This window comes from Hemiscyllium ocellatum, chromosome 44 (genome assembly GCF_020745735.1).
Source record: "Hemiscyllium ocellatum isolate sHemOce1 chromosome 44, sHemOce1.pat.X.cur, whole genome shotgun sequence".
NCBI lineage: Eukaryota > Metazoa > Chordata > Chondrichthyes > Orectolobiformes > Hemiscylliidae > Hemiscyllium > Hemiscyllium ocellatum.
This window is the reverse complement of record NC_083444.1, coordinates 7,425,212-7,453,114: the sequence shown is the minus strand read 5'-3', so window position 1 is coordinate 7,453,114 and position 27,903 is coordinate 7,425,212. Positions and strand designations below refer to the sequence as shown.

The 27,903-nt window shown below is 50.7% G+C and overlaps 1 protein-coding gene across 2 annotated transcripts; it reads left to right on the top strand.

The window, feature by feature from the left end:
- Positions 1–27,100, top strand: LOC132835276 (paired immunoglobulin-like type 2 receptor beta). Of its 2 annotated transcripts, none has more exons than XM_060854688.1 (7): positions 1–67; positions 4,916–5,284; positions 15,308–15,523; positions 18,472–18,499; positions 21,826–21,878; positions 24,817–24,860; positions 26,561–27,100. In XM_060854688.1, the coding sequence occupies exons 1-7, from the start codon at positions 25–27 to the stop codon at positions 26,705–26,707; spliced, it is 900 nt and encodes a 299-aa protein (XP_060710671.1). In that variant the 5' UTR covers positions 1–24; the 3' UTR covers positions 26,708–27,100. The 2 variants fall into 2 exon arrangements, with proteins under 2 accessions (XP_060710671.1, XP_060710670.1); XM_060854687.1 differs by having other exon boundaries at positions 26,558–27,100.
- The last annotated feature ends 803 nt before the right edge of the window (positions 27,101–27,903 follow it).

The window sequence follows — 27,903 nt, the reverse complement described above, 5'->3', positions numbered from 1 at the left end:
ACCAGAGCGAGAGCCGGCACGGCGATGGGCTCTGCTCTTCACCTCCTCCTCCTGTCTCTCTGTGTCGGTGAGTCAATTCAATCTCATTCCAATGAGTCACCAACTTGGCGTCTGATTCGGACTCAGTCCTCCCCTTCACCAGCTATTCCGTCCTGGTCCTGTGGGTAAATCACCACGGGTTCCTTTCGATTCGGCTGCTTATTACGAAACCCCTTGGACAACCGAGTTCCGAAACCAGAAAAATAAGACCCCTCAAGGAAGCGAGTTGAGACTCCCATCCTGACTTGGCAATTTATGGTGGAGTCGGGCCACCGTTCCAAACAGCAGTGCCTGGCTCTCAATGTGCCCAGGGCTGGTAGATTGATTTATTGTTGCCATATGCCCCGAGTTACAGTGAAGAGTGTTGTTTTGTGTGCTCTACAGGCAGAGAGGTATAGGGTCTGGATGGGTTTACAGAGATAGGGAGGGGGTGTCGGGGCTGGGGGAGGTTACAGATATAGGGAGGGGTATAGGGGCTGGAGGGAGTTACTGTGATAAAGAAGGTTATCGGGGCTTGAGGGGGTTACAGAGATAGGGAGGGGGTGTAGGGGCTGGAGGGGGTTACAGAGATAGGGAGGGGGTGTAGGGGCTGGAGGGGGTTACAGAGATAGGGAGGGGGTGTAGGGGCTGGAGGGAGTTACAGAGATAGGGAGGGGGTGTAGGGGCTGGAGGGGGTTACAGAGATAGGGAGAGGGTGTATAGGCTGGAGGGGGTTACAGAGATAGGGAGGGGGTGTAGGAGCTGGAGGGGGTTACAGAGATAGGGAGGGGGTGTAGGGGCTGGAGGGAGTTACAGAGACAGGGAGAGGCTTACAGAGATAAGGAGGGGATGTAGGGCTGGAGGGGGTTACAGAGATAGGGAGGGGGTGTAGAGGCTGGAGGGGGTTACAGAGATAGGGAGGGGGTGTAGGAGCTGGAGGGGGTTACAGAGATAGGGAGAGGGTGTATAGGCTGGAGGGGGTTACAGAGACAGGGATGGGGTGTAGGAGCTGGAGGGGGTTACAGAGATAGGGAGGGGGTGTAGGGGCTGGAGGGAGTTACAGAGACAGGGAGAGGCTTACAGAGATAAGGAGGGGATGTAGGGCTGGAGAGGGTTACAGAGATAGGGAGGGGGTGTAGGGTTGACTCACCACTGGGTTTTTCCGACCAGGCTGAGGGGCTTAAACTGAGGGATGAGGGTGTTGCTGAACCAGACAGTGATGTGATTGCAGGATGGGGGCAGCAGTGAGCAGTTCAGGAATGATTTAACGGGCAGAGTGTCCTTTGGGAATCTGCCGAGGAGTGTGGAAAATGGAAGATGATTGACGGCTGAGATCAGGATACACAGAGCTGTGGATTCCCAAAGTGAAACACTGAGACACAGAGGACTCCTTGTTACTGTCTTGTGGCTGGTCCAGGAGATAGATCAATGCAGTGTCCTGGAGTTGGTTCTCTAATGGTGATGGGATAGGGGATGGTGGGGAGAGTGATTTACAGAGTTGAGGAGAGGGGGAGCATGGAAGATGGTTTAGACTTGTCTCTCCCACACCTCCCTCCCCTTCAGTGCCCCCATCGCGAAAACATCAATTGGAAACCTGGGTCCCAGGGGTTTGTGGATCTTGGGAAGGAGGTAGAACCGGCCAGTCTTGGGATGGAAGTAGAACTGGCAGCCTGACCACCCTGGCCAACCCATTGTCTCAGCATGCTCCTGCCCCACTGAACTCATCTCTACCTACCTCGATACTGTCCTATCCCCCCTAGTCCCCACATACGTTCCCCACACCCATGCCCTCCACCTCCTCCAAGACTTCCGTTTCCCCGGCCACCAATGCCTCATCTTCACCATGAATATCCAACCACTATACACCTCCATCCACCATGACCAGGGCCTCCAAGCCCTCCGTTTCTTCCTCTCCCAACGTCCCCAACATTACCCTTCCACCGACATTCTCATTCATTTGGCCAAACTGGTCCTCACCCTGAACAATTTCTCCTTCAAATCCTCCCACTTCTTCCAGACCAAAGGCGTAGCTATGGGCACCCGTATGGGCCCCAGCTACGCCTGTCTCTTTGTTAGCTATGTAGAACAGCCTATCCTTCGTAATTACACCGGCACCACTCCCCACCTCTTCCTCTGCTACATTGATGACTGCATTGGTGCCACCTCGTGCTCCCATGAGGTGGCATCAACTTCACCAACACATTCCACCCTGACCTTAAATTTACCTGGACCATCTCTGACACCTCCCTCCACTTCCTGGACCTCTCCATCTCCATTAATGACGACTGACTTGACACCGACATTTTTTACAAACCCACCGACTCCCACAGCTACCTGGATTACACCTGTTCCCACCCTACCTCCTGCGAAAATGCCATCCTGTATTCCCAAATCCTCCGCCTCCGCCGTATCTGCTCCCAGGACGACCAGTTCCACCACAGAACACACCAGGTGTCCTTCTTCTTTAGAGACCGCAATTTCCCTTCCCACGTGGTTAAAGATGCCCTCCAACGCATCTCGTCCACATCCCGCACCTCCGCCTTAGACCCCACCCCTCCAACCATAACAAGGACAGAACCTCCCAGTGCTCACATTCCACCCTTCCAACCTTCGCATAAACCAAATCATCTGCCAACATTTCCGCCACCTCCAAATGGACCCCATCACCAGGGATATATTTCCCTCCCGACCCCTTTCCACCTTCCGCAAACACCATTCCCTCTGTGACTACCTGGTCAGGTCCACGCCCCTCTACGACCCACCCTCCCAACCTGGCACCTTCCCCTGCCACCGCAGGAACTGCAAAACCTGCGCCCACACCTCCTCCCTCACCTCCATCCAAGGCCCTAAAGGAGCCTTCTACATCCATCAAAGTTTCACCTGTACATCCACCGATGTCATTTATTGTATCCGTTGCTCCCGATGTGGTCTCCTCTACATTAGGGAGACTGGGCGCCTCCTAGCAGAGAGCTTTAGGGAACATCTCTGGGACACTGCACCAATCAATCACACCGCCCTGTGCCCAACATTTGAACTCCCCTCCCACTCTGCCGAGGACATGGAGGTCCTGGGCCTCCTTCACCGCCGCTCCCTCACCACCAGATGCCTGGAGGAAGAACGCCTCATTTTTCGCCTCGGAACACTTCAACCCCAGGGCATCAATGTGGACTTCAACAGTTTCCTCATTTCCCCTTCCCCCACCTCATCCTAGTCCCAAACTTCCAGCTCAGCACTGTCCCCATGACTTGTCCTACCTGCCTATCCATTCCACCCTCCCCTCCCCCTACCTATCACCTTCATCCCCTCCCACACTCACCTATTGTACTCTATGCTATTTTCTCCCCACCCCCACCCTCCTCTCATTTATCTCTCCACCCTGCAGTCCCTCTGCCTGTATTTCTGACGAAAGGCTTTTGCCCGAAATGTCGATTTTCCTGCTCCTCGGATGCTGCCTGACCTGCTGTGCTCTTCCAGCACCACTAACCCTGAATCTGGTTTCCAGCATCTGCAGTCATTGTTTTTATCTAATCGAGGGGTTCAGGGTGGTTTATATACAGAATAACAGATACCCAGGAGTGAGTTACAGACTGGGATCTAATCGAGGGGTTCAGGGTGATTTATATACAGAATGACCGATACCCGGGAGGGAGTTACAGACTGGGATCTAATCGAGGGGTTCAGGATGGTATATATACAGAATAACAGATGCCCGGGAGTGAGTTACAGCCTGGAATCTAATCGAGGGGTTCAGGATGGTTTATATACAGAATAACAGATAACCGGGAGTAAGTTACAGATTGGAATCCAATCGAGGGGTTCAGGGTGGTGTATATACAGAATAACAGATACCCGGGAGTGAGATACAGCCTGGAATCTAATCGAGGGGTTCAGGGTGGTTTATGTACAGAATAACAGATACCCGGGAGGGAATTACAGACTGGAATCTAATTGAGGGGCTCAGGGTAGTTTATATACAGAGTAACAGATACCCGGGAGTGAGTTACAGCCTCGAATCTAATCGAGAGGTTCAGGGTGGTCTATATACAGAATAACAGATACCCGGGAGTGAGTTACAGACAGGAATTTAATCAAGGGGTTCAGGGTGGTTTATGTACAGAATAACAGATACCGGGGAGGGAATTACAGACTGGAATCTAATCGGGGGGTTCAGGGTGGTTTATGTACAGAGTAACAGATACCCGGCAGTGAGTTACAGACTGGAATCTAATCGAGGGGTTCAGGGTGGTTTATGTACAGAATAACAGATACCCGGGAGGGAATTACAGACTGGAATCTAATTGAGGGGTTCAGGGTAGTTTATATACAGAGTAACAGATACCCGGGAGTGAGTTACAGCCTCGAATCTAATCGAGAGGTTCAGGGTGGTCTATATACAGAATAACGGATACCCGGGAGTGAGTTACAGACTGGAATCTAATCAAGGGGTTCAGGGTGGTTTATGTACAGAATAACAGATACCCGGGAGGGAATTACAGACTGGAATCTAATCGGGGGGTTCAGGGTGGTTTATGTACAGAGTAACAGATACCCGGCAGTGAGTTACAGACTGGAATCTAATCGAGGGGTTCAGGGTGGTTTATGTACAGAATAACAGATACCCGGGAGGGAATTACAGACTGGAATCTAATCGGGGGGGTTCAGGGTGGTTTATGTACAGAGTAACAGTTACCCGGGAGGGAGTTACAGACTGGAATCTAATCGAGGGGTTCAGGGTGGGTTATATACAGAATAACAGATACCCAGGAGTGAGTTACATTTTGCTGTCTCAGTTACAGAGTCTCTCTGTCACTGGGGGATATCCTGGGGACTGGTCTCCAGCTGGGAGAGATTTATTCAGGATTCCTAAATGACTGTTTGCTGTTTCGCTCTCCCTCAGGGATGATCCATGGAGATGGTTTCACAGTGAACCAACCGGGTCGACTGGAGGGTGTGGAAGGGGGATGGGTCGACATCCCGTGTACATTCACTTACCCAGATACACACACACCCACACGGTATGACATTACCTGGAGAAGAAACGAGTTTCACGGGGAATTTATCTTCAATATGTCTCTGGGATACACTCACCCTGAATACCGAGGGCGAATTCAATTCCTGGGAGATCCGGCCAAGGAGAGGACAGGGACCATCCGGATAAAGCAGCTGAGAACAAGGGATACAAACCGTTATTTCTGTCGGGTGGCGATAACAGGAAATCGTTATGCAGTCTGGCAAAGCATCCCAGGGACCTACCTGACTGTCCGAGGTAATACTGCTTTAAAGTCTCAGTATTACTTTGTGTATGATACCCCCTGCATTGCCTCAGGTTTAGTATTCATCTCCTAACTCTCCCTCACCCTTCCCTAACTCCGTCACCTCCTCCAGCTCCAACACCCCCTCCCTATCTCTGTAACCCCCTCAAGCCCTGACACCCCCTCCCTATCTCTGTAACCCCCTCCAGCCCCTACACCCCCTCCCTATCTCTGTCACCCCCTTCAGCCCTGGCACCTCTCCCAATCTCTGTCACCCCCTCCAGCCCCTACATCCCCTCCCTATATTTGTCACCCCCTCCAGCCCCGCCACCCCCTCCCTATCTCTGTCACTTCCTCCAGTCCCTACACTCCTCCCTATCTCTGTCACCCCCTCCAGCCCCTCCACACCCTCCCTATCTCTGTAACACCCTCCAGCACCTCCACCCCCTCCCTATCTCTCTAACCCCCTCCATCCCCGCTACCCCCTCGCTATCTCTGTAACCCTCTCCAGCCCAGGCACCTCTCCCTATCTCTGTAACCTCCTCCATCCCCTACATCCCTCCCTATCTCTGTAACCCCCTACACCCCTCCTTATCTCTGTCACTTCCTCCAGTCCTGACATCCCTCCCTATATCTCTGTAACCCCCTCCAGCCCTGGTACCTTTCTCTATTTCTGTAACCTCCTCCATCCTCTACATCCCTCCCTATCGCTCTAACCTCCTCCAGCCCCTACATCTGCTCCCTATCTCTGTAACCCCCTCCAGCCCCTACACCCACTCCCAATCTCTGTAACCCCCTCCAGCCCCTACACCCCCTCCCTATCTCTGTAACCCCCTCCAGCTCCTACATCCCTCCCTATCTCTGTAACCTCCTCCAGCCCCTATACCCTTCCCTGTCTCTGTCACCTCCTCCAGCCTTTCCACCCCTCTTATCTCTGTCACCTCCTCCAGCCCCTATATCCCTCCCTACCACAGTCACCTCCTGTAGCCCTACACTCGTCTCTATCTCTGTCACCTCCTCCAACCCCTACACCAAATGGACATTGTGGAATGGTAATTTGGTGAGGGAAGGGTGAACATCAAAGCACATTAAGAAATCAGACCACCGGATCAGCCAATGCATTCCCCACATCTCCCCCCACCCCCAACTCTCCTCCAGAAATAACATTCGACTGCCAACCCCTAGACCCTTCCCTCCATCAACTGCCCTGTGTCCTGGCCCTCGGTGTCACCTCAATGGTTGAAGCTGCAACATGGGAGCCATGCAATGGCTCCACCGAACCAAGAAACTATTCGTGGTTTTGTTTTCACGTGTCACAAAACCTCAGAGGAAGTCTGGTGACCTGCTGTGCGTGCCACATTACTGAGAAAACGCAGAGGGTGTTTACAAGAATAGCCCCTGGAGGGAGAATGTGGTGGCCGAGTGGTGTTGTTGCCAGACCCAGAGAGACCCAGGTAATATTCCAGGGGACCTGGCTTCATAATCCACCCAGAGCAGAAAGTGGAACTTGAATTCCAATTTTTAAAAAGAAATCTGGAATTAATAGTCCCCTGTTGGCAATGAATCGAATTGTCAGAAAACTAATGTCCATCCCGGAAGGAAACTGCCATCCTTACCCAGTCTGGCCTACACATGACTCCAGACCCACAGCCATGTGGTTGGCTCTCAACAGCCCCCCCCCCCGGGCAATTAGGGAGGGGCCTAGCCAGTGCCACCTTCACCTGGGAATCGTGATCGGGAAAAGGGTGATCGGGACACAGTCGGATTGTTGCTCCCTTCTCAACCTCCTGTCCTTTCACGGGGAATCTGAAATAAAAATGGCAAGGCAATGGAAAAACTCAGCAGGTCTGCGGAGAGAGAGAGAGAGTTTAACATTTCCGTTCCAATTTCACAACACAAATTCCAAAGGAGAGTTGCGTCAGACTGGAAACGTTAACTCTTTCTTTCACCCCAAACGGAGAAATATCGGGTAGGGTCAGGGTGAAGGTGAGGGTTAGGAGCACAAGTTAGGCCATTCGGTCCCTCAGGCCTCCTCTGCTGTTCAATGGGATCATGGCGGATCATCCAACTCAGTCCCTGTTTGTATTTGAACCCTCCATGCACTGACTAGTCGGGGTCTATAGGTGACTCCCGTCCCACATCAACATGGCCAATGTCTGAGTGACCCTCTGGAATGTCTGCTGGCAGTTTGAGATGATATCTTCCCAGGAATAAGTCTCAGCCTTTTCCAGAGGGTCTGGTATACCCGACAATGAACAAGTGGACAGGGAGGACAGTAATTTTTCATTAAATACACATTTGTGATTTCTGAGAAGATTTGTAGCTCAGGGTGAGGTTTGGGTTGTAAGTTTGCTCACTGAGCTGGAAGGCTTGTTCCCAGACGGTTCGTCACCATGCTCGGGAACATCATCAGTGAGGAGCCAGTGAGGTCTGCAGATGCTGGAGATCAGAGTTGAGAGTGTGTTGGCTGGAAAAGCACAGCAGGTCAGGCAGCATCCGAGGAGCAGGAGGATCGATGTTTTGGGCCGGAGCCCTTCATCGGACATCATCGGTGAGCTTCCTGCGAAGCACTGGTGTTCTGTTCAGCTTTCTGTGTCTTGGTCCCTTTAAGTTGGATGATATCATTTCCGGTCCTTATTCTCAGAGGTTGATAAATGGAGTCCAAGTCGATGTGTTTATTGATAGAATTCCAGTTTGAATGCCAGGCATTTAGGAATTCCCGTGCATGTCTCTGTTTAGCCTGTCCCAGGCTGGATGTGTTGTCCCAGTCGAAATGGTGTCCTTCTCCATCCGTATGTCAGGATACTAGTGACAGTGGGTCATGCCTTTTGGTGACCAGCTGATGTCCGTGTATCTTGGTGGCTAGTTTGCTGCCTGTCTGTCCGATGTGGTGTTTGCTGCCATCCAGCAATATGTATTTACATTGACCCTGGGGACATGGATGTTGCTGACTGGCCCAGCATTTATTGCTCATCCCTAATTGCCCCTTGAGAAGGTGGTGGTGAGCTGCCTTCTTGAACCACTTGTGACATTGCTGCCCCTTTAACAAGGTTCTTTTGTCCTTTTTTTTTTCGGGGCGGGGGGGGGATCGTAAAGGCAGAGTTGCCTGCCCTTGTTTAAAGTAGCCCACTCCAGACATTCCTGCTTTGGAAAAAAGTCTCTGGCTATCCACTCTACTTATGCCTCTCAACATTTTGTACACTCCTCCAGCAAGTCACCTCTCATCCTTCTTCTCTCCAATGAGAAAAGCCCTGGCTCCCTCAACCTTTCCTCATAAGACATGCCCTCCAGTCCAGTCCTAGTAAATCTCCTCTGCACCCTCTCTAAAGCTTCCACATCTTTTATATAATGAGGCGGCCAGAACTGAACACAATATTCCAAGAGTGGTCTAACCAGGGCTCCATCGAGCTACAGCATAACCTTGTGGCTCTTAAACTCAATCCCCTGCTACTGAAAGCCAACACACCTTACACCTTCTTAACAACCTGATCAACTTGATGGCAAATTTGAGGAATCTATGGGCATGGACCTAGAATCCCTCTGCTCTCTGCCAAGAATTCAGCCTTTAACCCTGTACTCTGCATCCAAATTTGACCTTCCAAGGTGAATCCCTTCACACTTTTCCAAGTTGAGCTCCATCTGCCACTTCTCAGCCCAACTCTGCATCCTGTCAATGTCCCGTTGAATTAGAATCCCTACCCTGTGGAAACAAGCCCTTCAGCCCAACAAATCCTCACTGATCAAAGACTAACCCATCTAGATTTATTCCCCTATCCTATATTTGCCTAATCCACCTAACCTGCACATCCCTGAGCACAAAGACAATTTAGCATGGACAATTCACCTAACCTGCACATCTTTGGATTGTGGGAGGAAACCCACACAGACACAGGAGAATGTGCACACACCACACAGACAGTCGCCCGAGGTCCCCTGGCGCTGTGAGGCAGCAGTGCTCACCACTGAACCACTGTGCTGCCTATTGCAACCTACAACAGCACTCCCCACTATCACAACTCCACCAACCTTCATATCAAACTTACTAACCCACCCTTCCACTTCCCCATCCAAGTCATTTATAAAAATCACAAAGAGCAGAGGTCCCAGAACCGATCCCTGCGTCACACCACTGGTCACCGAGCTCCAGGCACTTCTGTATCCAGACAGACAGGTTCCCTGTATCCCAAGCCTCCTTACTTTCTGAATGAGTATTCTTGGGATGTTGTGGGAATTGGAAAGGCTCCTTCGTTAAGTCAGTTGGGTTTTCAAATAGTGCAGTTATTGTAAATTCTTTTGTTTATTTATTGCTTCAATAAATTCTATTTTGCTTCAAGCTGGGTGGTATGATCAGCTGCATCACACCTGGACTATCCACGGCACATCTACCTTTAAAATATGATAAAGTTCAGGTCTGGGTTCCGTTCCTAAAGTGTTTTGAGGAGGTCTGGCCTGGTCCATAACAGATTGAAAACTCTTGTCAGGATTTATTTGATAGTTCCAATTTGGGATTAGGGTGGTTGGACTCAAAGGCAGCAAGTGGTAGGTGTTATTGTCTTTTGTTCCGGGTGTTGAATGCGGTTGGTTTAAACCCTGCTTGGGGGAGGAATGGCTCTTTCAGTCGCTAGGAGTTTTTTGGGGGTGGAAGAGGTGACTTTGGGACCTTTACAAAAGGTGAACGAGGAAAAGCTTCTGGGATTGGTAGGCAAGTTGGAGTTGCCTTCATCCATGAGAAAAGGAGAGAACATTACAGCAACGGCTCAGCATTTCAAATTTGCTGGAAATGCCATCAGCATCTTTGGAAATGGCTAAAGTCCAATTGAACATGAAGCAGCTTGAGTTACTGGCAAAAGGCAAAAGAAGAGAAATAGAAATGCAATATGATTGGAAATAGACTAGTTTGAATTAAGAGAAAACGAACGCATCACCCGAGCAGAACCAAAGGATAAATAGTGAGAGGAAAGAGAGAAAGGGAGAGAAGAAAGAGAGGGAAATTGAACGTTTTGAATTGGCACTTAGCCAGGAAAATCAGCTTGAAAGGAAAAGGTAAGCTCAGGGAGGGAGAGAGTGAGGATGAGCAAACCCCTGGGAGCAGAAGGCCTGGTGGGGACCTGTTTCAATGCGTCCAAGCGTTGCCTCAATTTGATGAGAAGGATGTAGAAGCCTTTTTCATCTCATTTGAGGAGGTGGCTAAACAAATGCAGTGGCCAGTGCCCATGTGGGTTTTGTCAATCCAAACAAAGCTGGGAGGTAGAGTTCCTGAGGTATTCACATCCCTATCAGAGGAGGTACCTGGGGATATGAGGTGGTGAAGAAAACCAGCTTAAGTGCATATGGACTTGTGCCAGAAACTGACAGACAATGTTTTAAGAATCTAAGGGCGGACCCTGGTCAAACCTATATTGAGTTTGAAAGGATCAAACAAAGTAATTTTGAGCAGTGGAGAAGGGCATTAAAAATGGAGGGAACCTATGATGCTCTTAGAGAGACAATTACCTTGGAAGATTTCAAAAATTCGCTTCCTGTGGTAGTGAGAACTCCTGTGGAAGAGCAGAGAGTGAAGACACTAAGATTAGCAGCTGAAATGGCTGATGGTTATGAGTTGGTTCATAAATCAAAGTTTGGCTTCCAACATCAATTTGAATCCGTGAGAGATAGAAACTGGGGCAAAGAGGAATCCTCATGTGGAAAGGGAAAGGTAGATCTCACTGAAGATCATCGGGATAACTTACCACAGGGTCAAAAGGAAACCCATGAAAGGGGAAAGAGAAGTTAAAAAGCTCCGGTGTTTTCACTGCCGTGTGAAATCACAGTGTTAGTGGGTCTGGAAAAGCCAGATGTAGGAAACAGGAGAAGCCAGTGAATTCTGTTGGTGTGTTAACAGAAAGGACAGTGGAGGCAAGAAAGCTGCATCAGAATGTACAACCTGGTCAGAGATTGGGTAAGGAGGAAGTGCTACATCTTCTTAAACCATTTATGTGCAATGGTAAGTCTCACTCGCATAGACCAGGAGCAGCAGGCAAAGAGGTTACAGTATTAAGAGATATGGGATCATGTCAATCTTTGATGTTGAGAGCTGAGGAGATATGTAACTCAAAAGGATGATTACCAGAAAGAGTGCTAATACGTGGAACTCACGGAGAGACATAAAGTGTTCAATTGTGTAGAGTGAGGTTACAGTAAAGAGTGGAATAAGTCATGGTGGCAGGATTGGAAAAACTCTCAAATCCTGGAATATAATTTGTCCTTGCTAATGATATAGCTGGGTCATAGTGGGAGTGCTGCCTAATGTGGTTGAAAAGCCAGTGGAAAATCAGGCAACTGAGATGGTACAGGGAGAGTATCCTGGGACTTGTTCTGCTTGTATGGTAACGAGGTCACAAAGTCACCAGTTGGAACAAGAGGAGAAATCAAAGAATACAGATAAGAAAGTTGAAGTCGAATTATCAGAGACCCTGGTTGATCAGATAGATGAGATGAAACAGGAACAGGTGGAGGACGACGTGGATATCTTTAGCTCAGAGAAAGACAAAAAACTGAAGTGATTGTATCAAAAAGCATACTTGGACGAAGACTGTAGATGTATCCCAGTGTGCAACTATCATAAAAATTATGCCTTACTGAGGGAAATGGAGACCATCACGTATTCAGGCAGATGGGAAATGGGCAGAGATTCATCACGTCGTATTGCCAGTGGGTTATAGAGAGGTGGTGTTGTGGGTCGTGCATAAATTGCCAGTAGGAGGTCATTTAGGGGTAGGAAAAACTCAAGCTAAAATATAAAAACATTTTTACTGGCCTGAACAGCTCAAGGATGTAGTTGTATATTTGGTGAAAGTGAGGACTGGTGATTAGAGTCAAGATTAGAGTGGTGCTGGAAAAGCACAGCAGGTCAGGCAGCATCCGAGGAGCAGGAAAATCTACGTTTCGGGCAAAAGCCCTCCATCAGGAATGAGGCAGGCAGTGTCCGGGATGGAGAGGTAAATGGGAGGGGGGTGAATTGGGGCTGGGGAGAAGGTAGCTAAGAGTGCAATAGGTGGATGGGGGTGGGGATGAAGGTGATCGGTCGGAGAGGAGGGTGGAGCGGGTAGGTGGCACGGAAGATTGGCAGGTAGGACAGGTCATGAGGATGGTGCTGAGCTGGAAGGTTGGAACTGGGGTAAGGTGAGGGGAGGGGAAATGAGGAAACTGGTGAAGTCTACATTGATGCCCTGGGGTTGAAGGGTTCCAAGGCAGAAGATGAGACATTCTTCCTCTAGGCGTTGAATGGTGAGGGAGCAGCAGTGGAGGAGGCCCAGGACCTGCATGTCCTTGGCAGAGTGGGAGGGGGAGTTCAAATGTTTGGTCATGGGGCGGTGGGGTTGATTGGTGCGGTTGTCCCGGAGATGTTTCCTAAAGCACTCTTTTGCCAGACATGTCATATACGTCAGGTAACTGGAAAAACGCAGTCATCTTTAATACCTATTCCGGCATTTGAGGAATGATTTACAAGCATCCTAATTGATTTCACAGGACCCCTACTTAAAACAAAAAGTGGGAATCAGTATTTGTTAACAATAATGGATACGTCCACTCGATTTTCAGAGGCCAATCCAATACATACTCAGAGTTACTCAAATTATTTACATGATATCAATCCAGTCAAAAGTCAAACTTTACATCAAAACTATTCAAGGAATCTATGGACAGCTTAGCAACAAAACAATTCAAATCCACTGTGAACATCCGGAGCACTAGAAAGGGAGCATCAGACATTAAAGACCATGTTGCGGGCTTCTAGTCAAGACTATCCAGATGATGGGGATAGAGGAATTCCATTTGTGCTTTTTGCCATCAGAGATGCACCAAATGAATCGGCCAAATGCAGAACATTTGAATTAATTTTATTTTGGCATGAGTGGACCATTAAATTGGTGAGTCAGAATTCAGCCACCATATGTTTGGTCTCTGAGTCAAATTTTCAAGAACAGCTAAATAAAGTGAGGGAGCTGGCTCAACAGCATTTAAAAATATCACAGCATATGCCGAAACAGGAAGCAGACACGAAATTAAAAACTCGCAATTTTTGCTGTTGGAGATAAAGTGCCAGTGGTACTACCAGAGACAGGTGAACATTTAAAAGCATAGTTAAGTAGATGTTATCAAGTCAAAAGGAGATTGAGTGAGGTGGACTATTTGATCAGGACTCGACGCAGAAAGAAATCTCACAGAGTGTGTCATGTGAATACACTCAACAGATATTTTGACAGGGGAGGAAAGCAAAAGGAGGCTGAGCTACTGGTTACAACACAGAGGGAAGAACTAAGAGGACTCTGAATTAGACATTCCTCCAATTAAATTAGATAATAAGAAAGTTGTCAAAAATTGGGATAAATTATTGAATTACCTTCCATTGGAAAATTTGAAATGACCCAAAAGAGTTATGGCTATTACCTGGAGAGATATGTCGAAATAAGCCAGGAAGTACTAACCCACTTATGCATGATATTGATATATGAAATTCTGTTTCGATTAAGCAACGTCTTTATGGACTTAACTCTTTAAAGTTGACAGAGGTTCAAAAAGAGATGGAACTCATGCCCCAAGACAACATAATCAAAGTGAGTTACAGTGTCTGGAGCTCACCCATAATAATGGTGCCAAAACTGGATGATACCCAATGGTGATGTGTGGGCTATCACAAAGTCAATGCAGTTACAAAGTCTGATTCATATCTGATTTCACATTTGGAAGACTGTATTGAAAAGGTGGGGCAAGCAACTTCTATTTCTAAGTTGGACTTACTCAGAGGATACTGCAGGTACCTTTATTCGAAAGAGTGAAGACAATTTTGCCTTTCGTTCTGCCAAATGGACTGTATCAATTTAAAGTCATGTCATTTAGTGTGAAAAATGTGCTAGCCACATTTCAAAGACTAACCAACCTGGTCATTTCTGGATTACCCAATTGATGACCTGGTGATTTTTTTTGTCACACATGGAAGGAAGATTTGCAATATTTATCAGAATTGTTCAACTGGCTTCGCGGGGGCAGACTTGGTGATAAACCTGGCCATGAGTGAACTTGCCAAAGCCCAAGTCACCTTCCGAGGCCATGTTATCGAACATCAACAAATGGCCCCACAGAACATAAAACCAAAGGTTATTGGGGAGTTTTCCATACCATCAATCAAGAGAGCAGTACTATGATTCCTGGGATTGACTAGATTTTATTGGAAATTCGAATCAAATTTAGTAGTGTGGCTGCTTCACTCACCGAGTTCCTTAGTAAAAGTAGGAAGTTTAATTGAATACAGTTTGAGAGCTTTATTAATCACCGCCCCAATGTTAGCCATATCTAACTACGTAAAGCCAATTCATGTTGGCTATTGATGCAAATGATGTTGGTGTTGGTGCTGTGCTCTTACAGGAAGATGATGAGAAGATAGAAAGACCTATAAGGCATTTTTCCAGGAGAGAGAGCAAGCTAACGTTTCGAGTCAAGTTGATTGTTCATCAGAATTCATTTCAGTGCAACAACTAATTCCTTCCAAATCCACTGTCAAAGCCACCACGGTTTCAACATGGCAACCCACTACTTCCACAACCATGTATAATTACCGGAGTGGTGGGTTTTAATCTTCCAGTTCAGTTTCTAGTCAAAACATGTGGTGTTGGTAAAGCACAGCAGGTCGGGCAGCATCCGAGGAGCAAGAGAATCGATGTTTCAGGCATTAGCCCCTTTATCACATTCCTGATGAAGGGCTAATGCCTGAAACATCGATTCTCCTGCTCCTCAGATGCTGCCTGACCCCCTGTCCTTTCCCTTTTTAACTCTGATCTCCAGTGTCTGCAGTCCTCACTTTCTCTCAGTTCAGTTTCTAGTCAATGGTAACCCCCCACCCCACTACCCAGGATGTTGATCGTGTGGGAGGGGATTGGGGATTCAGCCTCGATAACACCACTGAATGTCAAGCAGTTGTTGGAGATAGCCATTGCCTGGAATTTGTGTGGCGCCGATCTTACTTTCATGAAAGTGGTCCTCTCTCTCTTTCTCTCTAGCTTCAACGCAACAACCAATTCCTTCCAAATCCACAGTCAACCCCACCACGGTTTCAACATGGCAACTCACTACTTCCAGAACCATGGTAACAAACACGGGAAAACGTCAGAAGCTGGCCTGGATTGTAGCGACTGCGTGTGTAGTGATAGTGCTCATTGCTATCATGGCGATAGCAGCTACTGTATACGTCCGCAAGAAGAAACGTCAGCAGCGAGGTAAGGAGTCCATCCCCAGTACCCACACCCCTCGCCATGGGCCACTTCCTCCAAGGGACCCGGGCGTCACTTATGGGGTGCCAACGAGTACCCAGTTGCCCTCATGAAGGTGGCATTCTCCTCCTGTCTCCACAGAAGCACCCCCTTCCCTTCTCGCAGAGCGACCCTTCTTTCCCAGAATGCAGCTCAAGCGTCAACCTCCGTCGCCACGGGTCTGGAGTCACGTGTGCTGCCCAGACCGGGTAAAGGGATGGCAGGGACCCCTTCCCCCTCGAGGGCGGGATTTTTTTCACTCTTTTTAAACCCCGAGATGTGAATCCGTCGGGTTTCGGGGGCCCAACGGAGATCCCACCAGGTTTGGCTCCTGGAGTGACTTGCTACACTGTGATTGGCTGGATTTCCACTCCCCTGTGCCATCGCACACTCCCAGAGTTTGACCAGCCTAGTTTTATTACTGTGCCCGTTTCTCTACGTCAGTGGTGCCCGTGTACCAACCAATTGGCACCGGTCATAGGGGCACCCGTTACCTCAGAGAAATCTTTTGCCATCATTGCCCACTGCCTACGCTGAAGTTGGCGGGGCACTGAGGAGCACAGAGGGAGAGGTAGGGCAGGTCTCAATTGGTATTGTCACCTATCCCTCTCAACCCTTCCTATTCATATACTCATCCAGATGCCTTTTAAATGTTGTAATTGTACCAGTCTCCACCACTTCCTCTGGCAGTCAATTCCATATGTGCACCACCCTCTGTGTGAAACATTTGCCCCCCTGGTTCCTTTTAAATCTTACCCCTCTCATCTTAAACCTTTTGGTCTCTAGTTTTGGACTTCCCCACCCTGGGGAAAAAGGCCTTGTCTATTTACCCTATCCTTGACCCTCATGATTTTATAAACCTCTATAAGGTCACCCCTCAGCCTCCAACACTCTAAGCTAAACAGCCCCAGCCTATCCAACATCTCCCTATAATTCAAACCCTCCAGCCCCAGCAACATCCTTGTAAATCTTTTCTGAACCCTTTCAAAGTTTCACAACATCCTTCCTATAGTAGGGAGACCAGAACTGAACGTAATATTGCAAAATTGGCCAAACCAATGTCCTGTACAGCCACAACATGACCTCCCAACTCCTGTACTCAATTCACTGACCAATAAAGGTAAGCTTCTTCACTACCCTGTCTACCAGAGGGGCAACAACGCGAATCAAAGTGTGGGTATTGCTGTGCTCGCCCATACTGAGGCAGCCAGAAGTTTACCACCAATGTAAGCAACCAAGATGGCAGGCAGCATGATTTGGCCAAAGCAACGATTGAGACATGCAGTTGTCACATTGGCATCTACCTGACAATATGGAAAGTTCTAGCAATAAGAGAAATTGCCAAAGAAAATCTTCAGCACCTAACAAGATCTGTAGAGAAAAAAACACAGTTAACCTTTCGAGCCAGTGACCCTTCCCTTGATATGTCCTGGACATAAAAAACAGGACAGATCCAACCTGGCTAATTGCTGCCCCATCAGTCGCCTCGCGATCATCAGTAAAGTGTCATCAGCAAAACAGCACCCACTCAGCAATAACCTGCTCAGTGATGCCCAGTTTGGGTTCCTCCAGGGCCACTCAGTTCCTGCCCTCATTACAGCCCTGGGTCAAACATAAACAAAGAAGCTAGCTTCCAGAGGGGAGGTGAGAGTGACAGCCTTTGACATCAAGGCTGCAATCGAGTGAGTGTGGCTTCAAGGAGCCCTGGCAAAACTGGAGCCCATGGGTAGCAGGGAGCAAACACTCCACTGGTTAGACTCATCCCTGACACGTAGGAAGATGTTCGTGGTTGTTGGAGGTCAGTCATCTCAGCTCCAGGACATCTCTGCAGGAGTCCCTCAGGGTAGTGTCCTAGGCCCAACCATCTTCAGCTGCTTCATCAATGCCCTTACCTCCACTATAAGATCAGAAGTGGGATGTTCACCGATAATTGCACAATGTTCAGCACCATTCGCCACTCCCCAGATACTGAAGCAGTCTGTGTCCAAATGCAACAAGATCTGGACAATATCCAAGCTTGGGCTGACAAGTGGCATCTAACATCATGCCACGCAAATGCCAGGCTATGACGATAACAGACAATCTCACCACCGCCCCATGACATTCAATGGTGTTACTATCTCTGAATCCCCCCACTATCAATATCCTGGGGGTTACCATTGACTAGAAACTCAGCTGGATTCACCATAGAAACACAGTGGCTACAAGAGTAGGTCAGAGACTAGGAATACTGCAGTGAGTAACTCACCTCCTGACTCCCCAAAGCCTGTCCACCATCGACAAGGCACAATTCAGGAGTGTGATGGAATACTCCCCACTTGCCCTGGATGGGGGCAACTCCTACAGCACTTGAGAAGCTTGACACATCCAGGACAAAGTAGCCCCCACTTGACTGGCACCTCATTCACAAACATCCCTTCCCTACCTCACCGACGCTCAGTATGTACCGTCTACAAGATATACTGCAGCAATTCACCCAAGATCCTTCGAGACCATCTTCCAAACCCATGACCAATTCCATCAATAAGGACAAGGGCAGCCAATACATGGGAACACCATCCCCCTGCAAGTTCCCCTCCAAGCCACTCCCCATCCCAACTTGAGAATATATCGGCCGTTCCTTCAGTGTCGCTGGGTCTCCTGCGAATCTCTCCCTAATGGTGCTGTGTGGGTGTCCCTACGCTACATGGGACTGCAACGGTTCAAGAAGGCAACTGTCTCGAGGGGCAATTAGGGACGAGCAATAAATGTTGCGGCACCCACATCTCATTTTTGTCAACACGAAGTTAAAAATATTCTCCTTCTACTAATGGGCTGTCTGCAAACTGCACAGGGTGTCAAATCCCGTCAGTCCTAGTCTCCATGGTGACAATGGTCTCTGTGCTTACTCCTTGTTTATCTCCCTGTCTGTGCAGGTAATATCAGGAAAGGGAGCATGGACATGTAAGTACCAACCATCAATACATGTGACTGACTCTGACACGGTATTAGATGGGGACCACACAGTGCCTTCCTGGAGCATTAGTCATAGAACGGAACAGCTTGCTGTATTCCTGGGGATAGCCCATGTAATCTACCATAACCCAGGCTGCATTATCGACAGGAGAACATCCTATCTCCCAATCCTCACACACCACATGTACCATAGGATCCCCACAATGCGGAAACAGGCCCTTCGGCCAAACAAGTCTACACTGACCCTGCGAAGAGTAACCCACCCAGACCCAGTCCCCTACCCTATCACTCTACATTTACCCTGATGAACGCAGCTAACCTACACATCCCTGGACACTATGGGACAATTTAGCACGGCCGATCTACCCTAACCTACACATCCCTGGGCACTATGGGACAATTTAGCACGGTCAATCCACCCTAACCTGCACATCCCTGGGCACTATGGGACAATTTAGCGCGGCCAATCTACCCTAACCTGCACATCCCTGGGCACTATGGGACAATTTAGCGCGGCCAATCTACCCTAACCTGCACATCCCTGGGCACTATGGGACAATTTAACACAGCCAGTCCACCCTAACCTACACATCCCTGGGCACTATGGGACAATATAGCACGGCCAATCCACCCTAACCTGCACATCCCTAGGCACTATGGGACGATTTAGCACGGCCGATCCACCCTAACCTGCACATCCCTGGACACTATGGGACAATTTAGCATGGCCAATCCACCCTAACCTGCACATCACTGGACACTATGGGACAATTTAGCACGGCCAATCCACCCTAACATGCACATCACTGGACACTATGGGACAATTTAGCACGGCCAATCCACCCAAACCCACACAGCCCTGGGCACTATGGGACAAGTTAGCACAGCCAATCCACCCTAACCTGCACATCCCTGGGCACTATGGGACAATTTAGTATAGCCAATCCACTCTAACCTGCACATCCCTGGGCACTATGGGACAATTTAGCACAGCCAATCCACCCTAACCTACACATCCCTGGGCACTATGGGACAATGTAGCATGGCCAATCCACCCTAACCTGCACATCCCTGGGCACTATGGGACAATTTAGTACGGCCAATCCACTCTAACCTGCACATCCCTGGGCACTATGGGACAATTTAGCATGGCCAATCCACCCTAACCTACACATCCCTGGGCACTATGGGACAATGTAGCATGGCCAATCCACCCTAACCTGCACATCCCTGGACACTATGGGACAATTTAGCACGGCCAATCCACCCTAACCTGCACATCCCTGGACACTGTGAGACAATTTAGCACGGCCAATCCACCCTAACCTGCACATCACTGGACACTATGGAACAATTTAGCACGGCCAGTCCACCCTAACCTGCACATTCCTTGGCACTATGGGACAATGTAGCACGGTTAATCCACCCTAACCTGTACAACTTTGGATTGTGGGAGAAAACTCACGCAGACACAGGGAGAATGTGCAATCTCCACACGGACAGTCGTCCAAGGGTGGAATCAAACCTAGCTCCCTGGCGCTGTGAGGCAACAGTGCTAACCACTGAGCCACCATGCTGCACGTACCCTTCCCACATGTCCCCAGAGCCGCTCTGAAATCTCCATCTGGACAATACCCCACTTCCAGAACCTTCTGAGAGTGCCCTCCACCCTCCCCAGGACTCCAGAGCTCAAGACAGGGACGTTATAGGTTTCTGATTGGCTCTTGTGGGCCATCCCCACCCTACACTTCCCCCCCTCACCCCATCCCAAAGGGGAGATTCAAGGTTAAATCAGAGCTCCCCCAATCACAAAGGCTGAAACTAAAGTTAATTCCCCCGACCCCTCTTCCCCCCCAACAACTCCCCAAATCACTCACACTGATATACCCCCAAACTCTGATACATACCCCTTTCAACACCCGATGCCCCAGTGCCCTGCCCACCTCACCTTCGACATGGACCCCCTCACCCTCCTGCCATCTTAACAGATGCCCATCTCTCCTCCCTGTTGCCCCTCCCTCATCTTTCTTATCTCTGCCACTCGCTCCCCCCGCCGCTTTCTATCTCTTCTCCCCCTTTCTCCTCTCTGCTGCCCCTCCAATGCCCCTTTGCCCTTCCTTCTCCCTCTGTGCTGCCCTTCCCTTCCCCCATTGTCCCTCCTTCCCCCTTTCTGTTGCCTCTCCTTACCCCCATTGCCTCTCCTTTCCCACTCTCCATGGCCTCTCCTCCTCCCTCTGTTGCACCCTTGCCCTTCTCCATTGCCCCTCCCTTCCCCTCCATTGCCCCTCCTTCCCTTTCCCTGTTGCCCCTCCCTTCCCCTTCCATTGCCCCTCCTTCCCCTTACCTGTTGCCACCCTTCCCCTTTCATTGTTTCTCCCTGTTGCCCCTCCTTCCCCTTCCCGGTTGCTCCTCCTTCCCCTTCTGTTGCCTTTCCCTCCTTCCCCCTCCTTCCCCTTCCCTGTTGCCCCTTTAGCCCCCAGTTTGCCAGCCTGCTTGCCCTTCTACCCTGGAGATCCTCCTACCACCTGCCCCATCTCTACCACCACCCACCCTGCCCCCTCACCCACCTACATGCCACCCTACCTCCTTCACTCCCTCCGCCCTGCCACTCACCCTGCCCCCGACCCTCACGTACCCCCCCCGGGGTAAGTGAGGACCATCTGAGGAGGGTCACTAGCTACCCTGTTGAGGCTAGCCAATGGGAATGTGCTGTCGAGTACAATCAGCCACCGACTGACGCACCAAGCATTGGGGGCAGCTGACAGCCTCGTGGTTAATGCCAAGCAAACGTTCCAGGGACCTGGGTTCAAATCCCGCTCACGGGAATCGAATCCAACAATTATCTGGAAAAAAGAATGAATTGATAACCATGAAAGCATTATTGATTGTGAGAAAGTGGGGTGAAGAAAATCTGTTACCTGGTCTGGCCTACATGTGACTCCAGACCCACAGCAGTGCGGTTGCCTCTTATTCGCCCTCCGGGCTGGTCACTATTCTGTGATGCCCCTGAATAATTATAAACGAAACTCTACCGGCACTGAATGGCTGCCTACGTTTGGTGATTCTTGTGAAAGGTCCTGAAGAGGACAAGATGAAGAGATGTCTTTTCCCGGCCATAGCGACGTGCCGTGTGTTAATGGGTATGGCGCTCCTATGGACAGGGGTGAAAACGTTATCAGGGAAGGGGGTTGCCGACTGGGAATGGATCCACCGCAATATCATCGGAGGGTTGAGGGGCCGAATGGCCTGTTTGTGTTCAGAATGGCGGGTATATCTCCCACCTTTCTCTGCTCTCTCTCCCCCTACCCCTGCAGCGATCGAGGTCTAAACGGCTCCCCAGTGAAGGACGTGGATCAATCCCAGGAAGGTATGGGCCAGTTTGGGGGAGGGGAGGGTGGGGGTGAACGCATTACCTTCTCTGGTCTAACCTTGACCCTGGGATACGGTGCTCTGTTCCAGATCCCTACACCATCGGAAGGGTGGGATTGCACTGGAGGGGGAAGGGGCCTGAAGGAGGGTGGGGGGGAGTGCAGAGGAGATCCATTGGGATGTTGCCCTGGGACGGGGCAGTTCACTGATGGAGAGAGGCTGGATAAACTTGGACTGGGATTTTCTTTCTTGGAATAGAAGAGGGTGGGGGGGGGGTGTGAGGAAGGATCCTGAGAGATCCCTCTCCTGTTTACCCCTCCCTCTCTCTAATGCCCCTTGCACCCTACCTCTGTCCCCACTTCATCCTCCATCCATTGCCCCTCCCTCTCCCTGTTACCCCTCCTTCCCCATCTCAGACCCTCCCTCCCTCTCCCTGTTGCTCTACCCTCCCCATCTCAGTCCCTCCATTTCCCCAGTAACACTCCTTCCCCCCTCCATTGCCCCTCCTTCCCCCTCCCTGTTGAGTCACCCGCCTTTCCCCCTCCCTGTTGCGCCCTCTCTCTCCCTCCCTGTTGCCCCCCCTCCCCCTCTCTGTTGCCTCCTCTCTCCCCTCCTCTGTTGCCTCTCCCCTCCCTGGTCTAACCTTGGCTATGGGGTTCAGTAGGTGTGTAAGATTCTGAGGGTAGATGGGAAGGAAGTGTTCCCTATAATCAAGGGGCTTTATCAGTTTCAAATGAAAATGTGGAGGTTTCGAGGGGATTTGAGGAACAGGTTAACTCCCAGTTGGGTGATGGGGAATCTCTGGAATGTAGTGATTGGGATAGGAATCATAACAGCCATTAAAAAGCACTTGTAGTGTCTTCACATTGGTGGTTGGTGTCATCAACACTGGCCCAGGAAGCTGGGAGCATGGTGATCCGACAGTAAGCACTCCTGTCTCACAGCACCGGAGACCTGGGTTTGATTCCAGCCTCAGGGTTGACTGTTGGTGTGGATGTTCTCCCTGTGTCTGCCTGATTTCCTCCCACAATCCAAAATATGCAGGTTAGGGTGAACTGGCCATTCCAAATTGTCCATAGCGCTCAGGGACGTGTAGGTTAGGTGCATTAGTCAGGGGTAAACAGGGTAGGGTCTGGGTGGGTTAATCTTTGGAGGGTTGGTATGGGCCTGTTTCCACACTGCGGGGATTCCATCACTGAGGTAGGAGTGTATTTTGGGCTGTACAGGCTGGAGGAGTCAAACGACTCTGTTGCGCACACAATTCTCTGCTCCATGTGTGCCTCCTCTTACTGTCTCGAACTCTGTGTAAAGGATAATGGGACATATGGGTGGAAAAGTCAATAGAGTGAGCGAGCCAGCTCACTAACCCCATCCGGTGCCTGCGTTTTGCCCTGTCCCAGGCACGATGTTTCATCAATTCGACTTGCCGTTTGGCATTCGCTGTTTATTTGATATGAACGGGTTCAAGGGGAAGCGACTGGGAGCCCTTCATATCGTGATGGGACAGGCCAGGCAGGAGGCGTGTTCCCAATAGGTTACGTTCTCAACGAGATGGGATAGGACCGGGATGAGGAGAAATTTCATCAAATCCCTAGAGTTTGGAAGCAGGCCATTCGGCCCAGCAAGTCCACACCCACACCCTGAATAACATCCCACCCAGATCTATATCCCCCCCTACCCTGTCCCTGTAACCCTGCACATCCCGGGGCACTATGGGACAATTTAGCACGGACAATCCACCCTAACCTGCACATCCCTGGGCACTATGGGACAATTTAGCATGGCCAATCCACCCTAACCTGCACATCCCGGGGCACTAAGGGACAATTTAGCACGGCCAATCCACCCTAACCTGCACATCCCTGGGCACTATGGGACAATTTAGCACAGCCAATCCACCCTAACCTGCACATCCCGTGGCACTATGGGACAATTTAGCATGGCCAATCCACCCTAACCTGCACATCCCTGGGGCACTATGGGACAATTTAGCATGGTCAATCCGCCCTAACCTGCACATCCCTGGGGCACTATGGGACAATTTAGCATGGCCAATCCACCCTAACCTGCACATCCCTGGGCACTATGGGACAATTTAGCACGGCCAATCCACCCTAACTTACACATCCCTGGGCACGATGGGACAATTTAGCACGGCCAATCCACCCTAACCTGCACATCCCTGGGCACTATGGGACAATTTAGCATGGCCAATCCACCGTAACCTGCACATCCCTGGGCACTATGGGACAATTTAGCATGGCCAATCCACCCTAACCTGCACATTCCTGGGCACTATGGGACAATTTAGCACGGCCAATCCACCCTAACCTGCACATCCCTGGGCACTATGGGACAAATTAGCATGGCCAATCCACCCTAACCTGGACTTTGTGAGGAAACCCATGCAGACACGGGGAGGGGGGTGGGGGGGGAATGTGCAAACTCCACATGGTCAGTCACCCGAGGATGGAATTGAACTCGTCTCCCTGGCGCTGTGAGGCAGCAGTGCTAACCACTGAGCCACCACACCATCCCCTATCCCAATGGCATTGTCAATACCTTCCGATGGGGGCAGGTGGGGGAGACAATTTATCCTGGAGCAGCAACCAAGCAAGGGTTGGCAATCCCAGACTACAACAACAAGTTGCATTTACGTAGCTCCTGGAAAACCTAAGGCAATGGTGTCTCACCACGGTGTAGTAAAGCGCTCGGGGCGGGGAGGTGGGACGCAGGGGGTGTCACTGAGCGACCAGGCTGGAAAATCCAGAGGGGCGGGAGTCCAGGTCACGAAGGGGGCAGTGGCTAGAACTGAGAGGGGTGGGTGCTCAGGAGGGGTGGGTGTTGTAGTTTCGCCGGTGGAGATGGTGGGGAATCGCACACAAACACGAGAGAGTGCCCCCTGAGTGCTTTGCCATCTGCTTTGTATCTTTCAGATCCTGGTGCCCCATGCCAACCTGAGACAGTGGCCACTGGTGAGGTAAGACCCAGAGGTGGATGGAGGTGGCAAACCCGGGAAATGGCAAGGGGGTGTGGGTGGGGGAGGACACTTCCTCACAGCACCCTCGGGAATCTGACGGGATAACGTTGGAAATAGGAGCAGGTGGGCCATCCCCACACCCTAAGCCTGCTCCACCGACAATATGGGAGTGAGGTCAAAGTTCAGCCGCTAAGATCGCTGCCAAGCGACGGGAATGGTGGAATCTTCCCATGCCTCTTTTTCATATCCCAATTCCGTAGTCTTTTCTTTTTGCCTTGTTGTCCTCCAGGAATTCTGGCATTTCGGACAGACCGGGGCCTAGCGGTGCACAGCTAGATCCCATGGAGCTGTGGAACTGCTGCCTCCCACTGGGTGACAGCTGGCCCCCCCTTCTCCCTCCTTGTCCAGCCACTGATTATATCAACCAGCCTCCCTTCGCTCTCCCTCCCCCACCGAACGTACCCAAACGGAATCATCAACGCGGCATCGAGGCCTTCATTTCGTAGCACCTTCCCCAACCTCAGGACGACCCATGAAGGGTTCAGTCAGCCCGTCGTTTCCACCTTACAAGTTATTTTTCTCAGGATCAGGGCAAGGCGCTTTTGTCTTCCCTCGCGCTACCTCACCCACCCAACAATGTTCCAGAACCTTCTCCTCCTCGGGTTGGCCTGGAAACCCCACCAGGTGGGACCAAGCCCGAGGATTTGCCCATTGTCTTGGGGAACACGACTGGCGGGGCTTAGAGGGAACCAGGGGTGTGGGTGTGTGCGTGTGCATATGTGCATGCGCACATCTGTGTGTGCGCGCCTGTCTGCATGTGTGCATGTCTCTGTGTGTGCATGTCTGTGCATGTGCACGTGTGTGGATGTGCCTGTGTGTGTGCGTGTCTGTGTGCATGTTTGTGTGTGTGTGCAAGCGTGTGCACGCATGTCTGTATGTGTGCATGCCTCTGTGTGTGCGCGCGTGTCTGTATGTGTGCATGCCTATGTGTGCATGTGCACATGTGTGGATGCGCCAGTGTATGTGCGTGTCTGTGTGCATGTTTGTGTGTGTGTGTGCGAGCGTGTGCGTGCATGTCTGTGCGTGTGTGTGTAAGTGCATGTCTGTGCATGTGCACGTGTGTGGATGTAACTGTGTATGTGCATGTCTCTGTGCATGCCTGTGTGTGTGTGCGAGCGTGTGCGTATGCCTGTGTGTGTGTGTGTGTGTGCGCGTGTGCACATGTCTGTATGTGTGTGTGTATTTGGGGGGATGCAGGGCAGGCTTGAGGGGCTGAATGGCCTATTTTTCAGCCCTTTTTTGTTTAACACGTGGTAACAGGTCGCCATGACGACGACCAGGTTGCTACAGGAGACGCAGATTCAAGGTGACCACTCCCCCTCCCCGCCTTCTGATCCTCAATATCTGAGGGGAGGGGGAAGGGGGTTAGGGGGCATGAGTTGGCCAAATATGACCTGATGACTCGCCCATCCTGCCTCTTGTGTCCCACCTCCGGACCCCCACCCAAGGGGTGGAAGTTGGGGTGCGGGTCGGTGGAAACTCACAATGGGATTGCTCCCTCCGCAACCCCTTTCTCAACTCCTGTCCCCTCTTTCTCTCTCTCTCTCTCTCTCTCTGCTTCTCCCACCACCTCCCCCCCCCTCAACTGGACACCCCCACCCCTACATCCCCAACTCCCCACACCCCCCTCCCCGCAGCAGCTCGCCCACCCGGAAGGCCTGGTCTACGCCTCTGTGCAGGTCGGAAAAGGAGCAGGAATAAAAGGCCTGAAGAACGGGAGCACGGCCCCGCGAGGGGGTGGAGACGTTGTGTACGCTGCCGTGCGGTTCCAGCCAGACTCTCGCTAGATGTCCACCCCCCCTCCTTGACTTCCACCCCCTCCCCATTCCCCCTCCTCCCCTCCTCCCACCTTCAATCCCCTTTCCTCTTGCCTCACAGGGTGCTGAGGCCTACTGGAGGAAGAGACAGGCCTTGACCCTGCTGGCCTGAAGTAGGCCTTTCTTTGTCGCTGCCGAATGGGTCTGTTCGACTCCCGATTGGGCGCTCCCCCTTTGTGTTCTCTCACCCTCCCCTCCACCCCTCTCCCCTAACACCTTGGCTCCCCCCCTCACCCCTGAAAATGTGTTGCTGGTTAAAGCGCAGCAGGTCAGGCAGCATCCAAGGAACAGGAAATTCGACGTTTCGGGCAAAAGCCCTTCATCAGGAATGAGGAGAGTGTGCCAGGCAGGCTAAGATAAAAGGGAGGGAGGAGGGACTTGGGGGAGGGGCGATGGAGGTGGGATAGGTGGAAGGAGGTCAAGGTGAGGATGATAGGCCGGAGTGGGGTGGGGACGGAGAGGTCAGGAAGAAGATTGCAGGTTAGGAGGGCGGTGCTGAGTTCGAGGGAATCGACTGAGACAAGGTGGGGGGAGGGGAAATGAGGAAACTGGAGAAATCTGAGTTCATCCCTTGTGGTTGGAGGGTTCCCAGGCGGAAGATGAGGCGCTCTTCCTCCAACCGTCGTGTTGTTATGTTCTGGCGATGGAGGAGTCCAAGGACCTGCATGTCCTCGGTGGAGTGGGAGGGAGAGTTAAAGTGTTGAGTACTCCCCTCCTCTTTCCTTCCCCTTCCTCCTCCCCCTCCCTCCCTATCCCCTCCCCTCACCATTCCATCCCCTCCCCCAGTGGTTGATGTGGGAGCTGTAACTACCACATGTCCATCAATAAAGAGCGACTTTATTTGTGTAGCACCCTCTTCTGCAAACCATTCTCCCAAGGACTTAACAGTCGGTGAAGTATTTTCATGAAGGACAGTCGCTTCTCTCTGTGAGGAACATGGGAAGCAGAAATCAAGTGCTGTTCACTCCCACGAACAGGAAATTTCTAAATAAGCAGATGATTTAACGATTAGGTCATAAGTATTTGTCCCATGACTCTACTTGGCCTCAAAATATTCGTCATAATCCCATTTATAAAGACTTTTGTAGGGTCATGTCGCACAGCAGCAGATCCTTCAACCCAACTCGTCCATGTTTCCTTAACTAATCTGGTCCCAGTTGCCAGCA

Coding starts and splice junctions, on each gene's coding strand:
- LOC132835276 (XM_060854687.1), top strand. CDS start 25: ATGGGCTCTGCTCTTCACCTCCTCCTCCTGTCTCTCTGTGTCG. Junction 68..4,915: donor CCTCCTGTCTCTCTGTGTCG/GTGAGTCAATTC, acceptor GCTCTCCCTCAG/GGATGATCCATGGAGATGGT. Junction 18,500..21,825: donor AGGAAAGGGAGCATGGACAT/GTAAGTACCAAC, acceptor CTACCCCTGCAG/CGATCGAGGTCTAAACGGCT.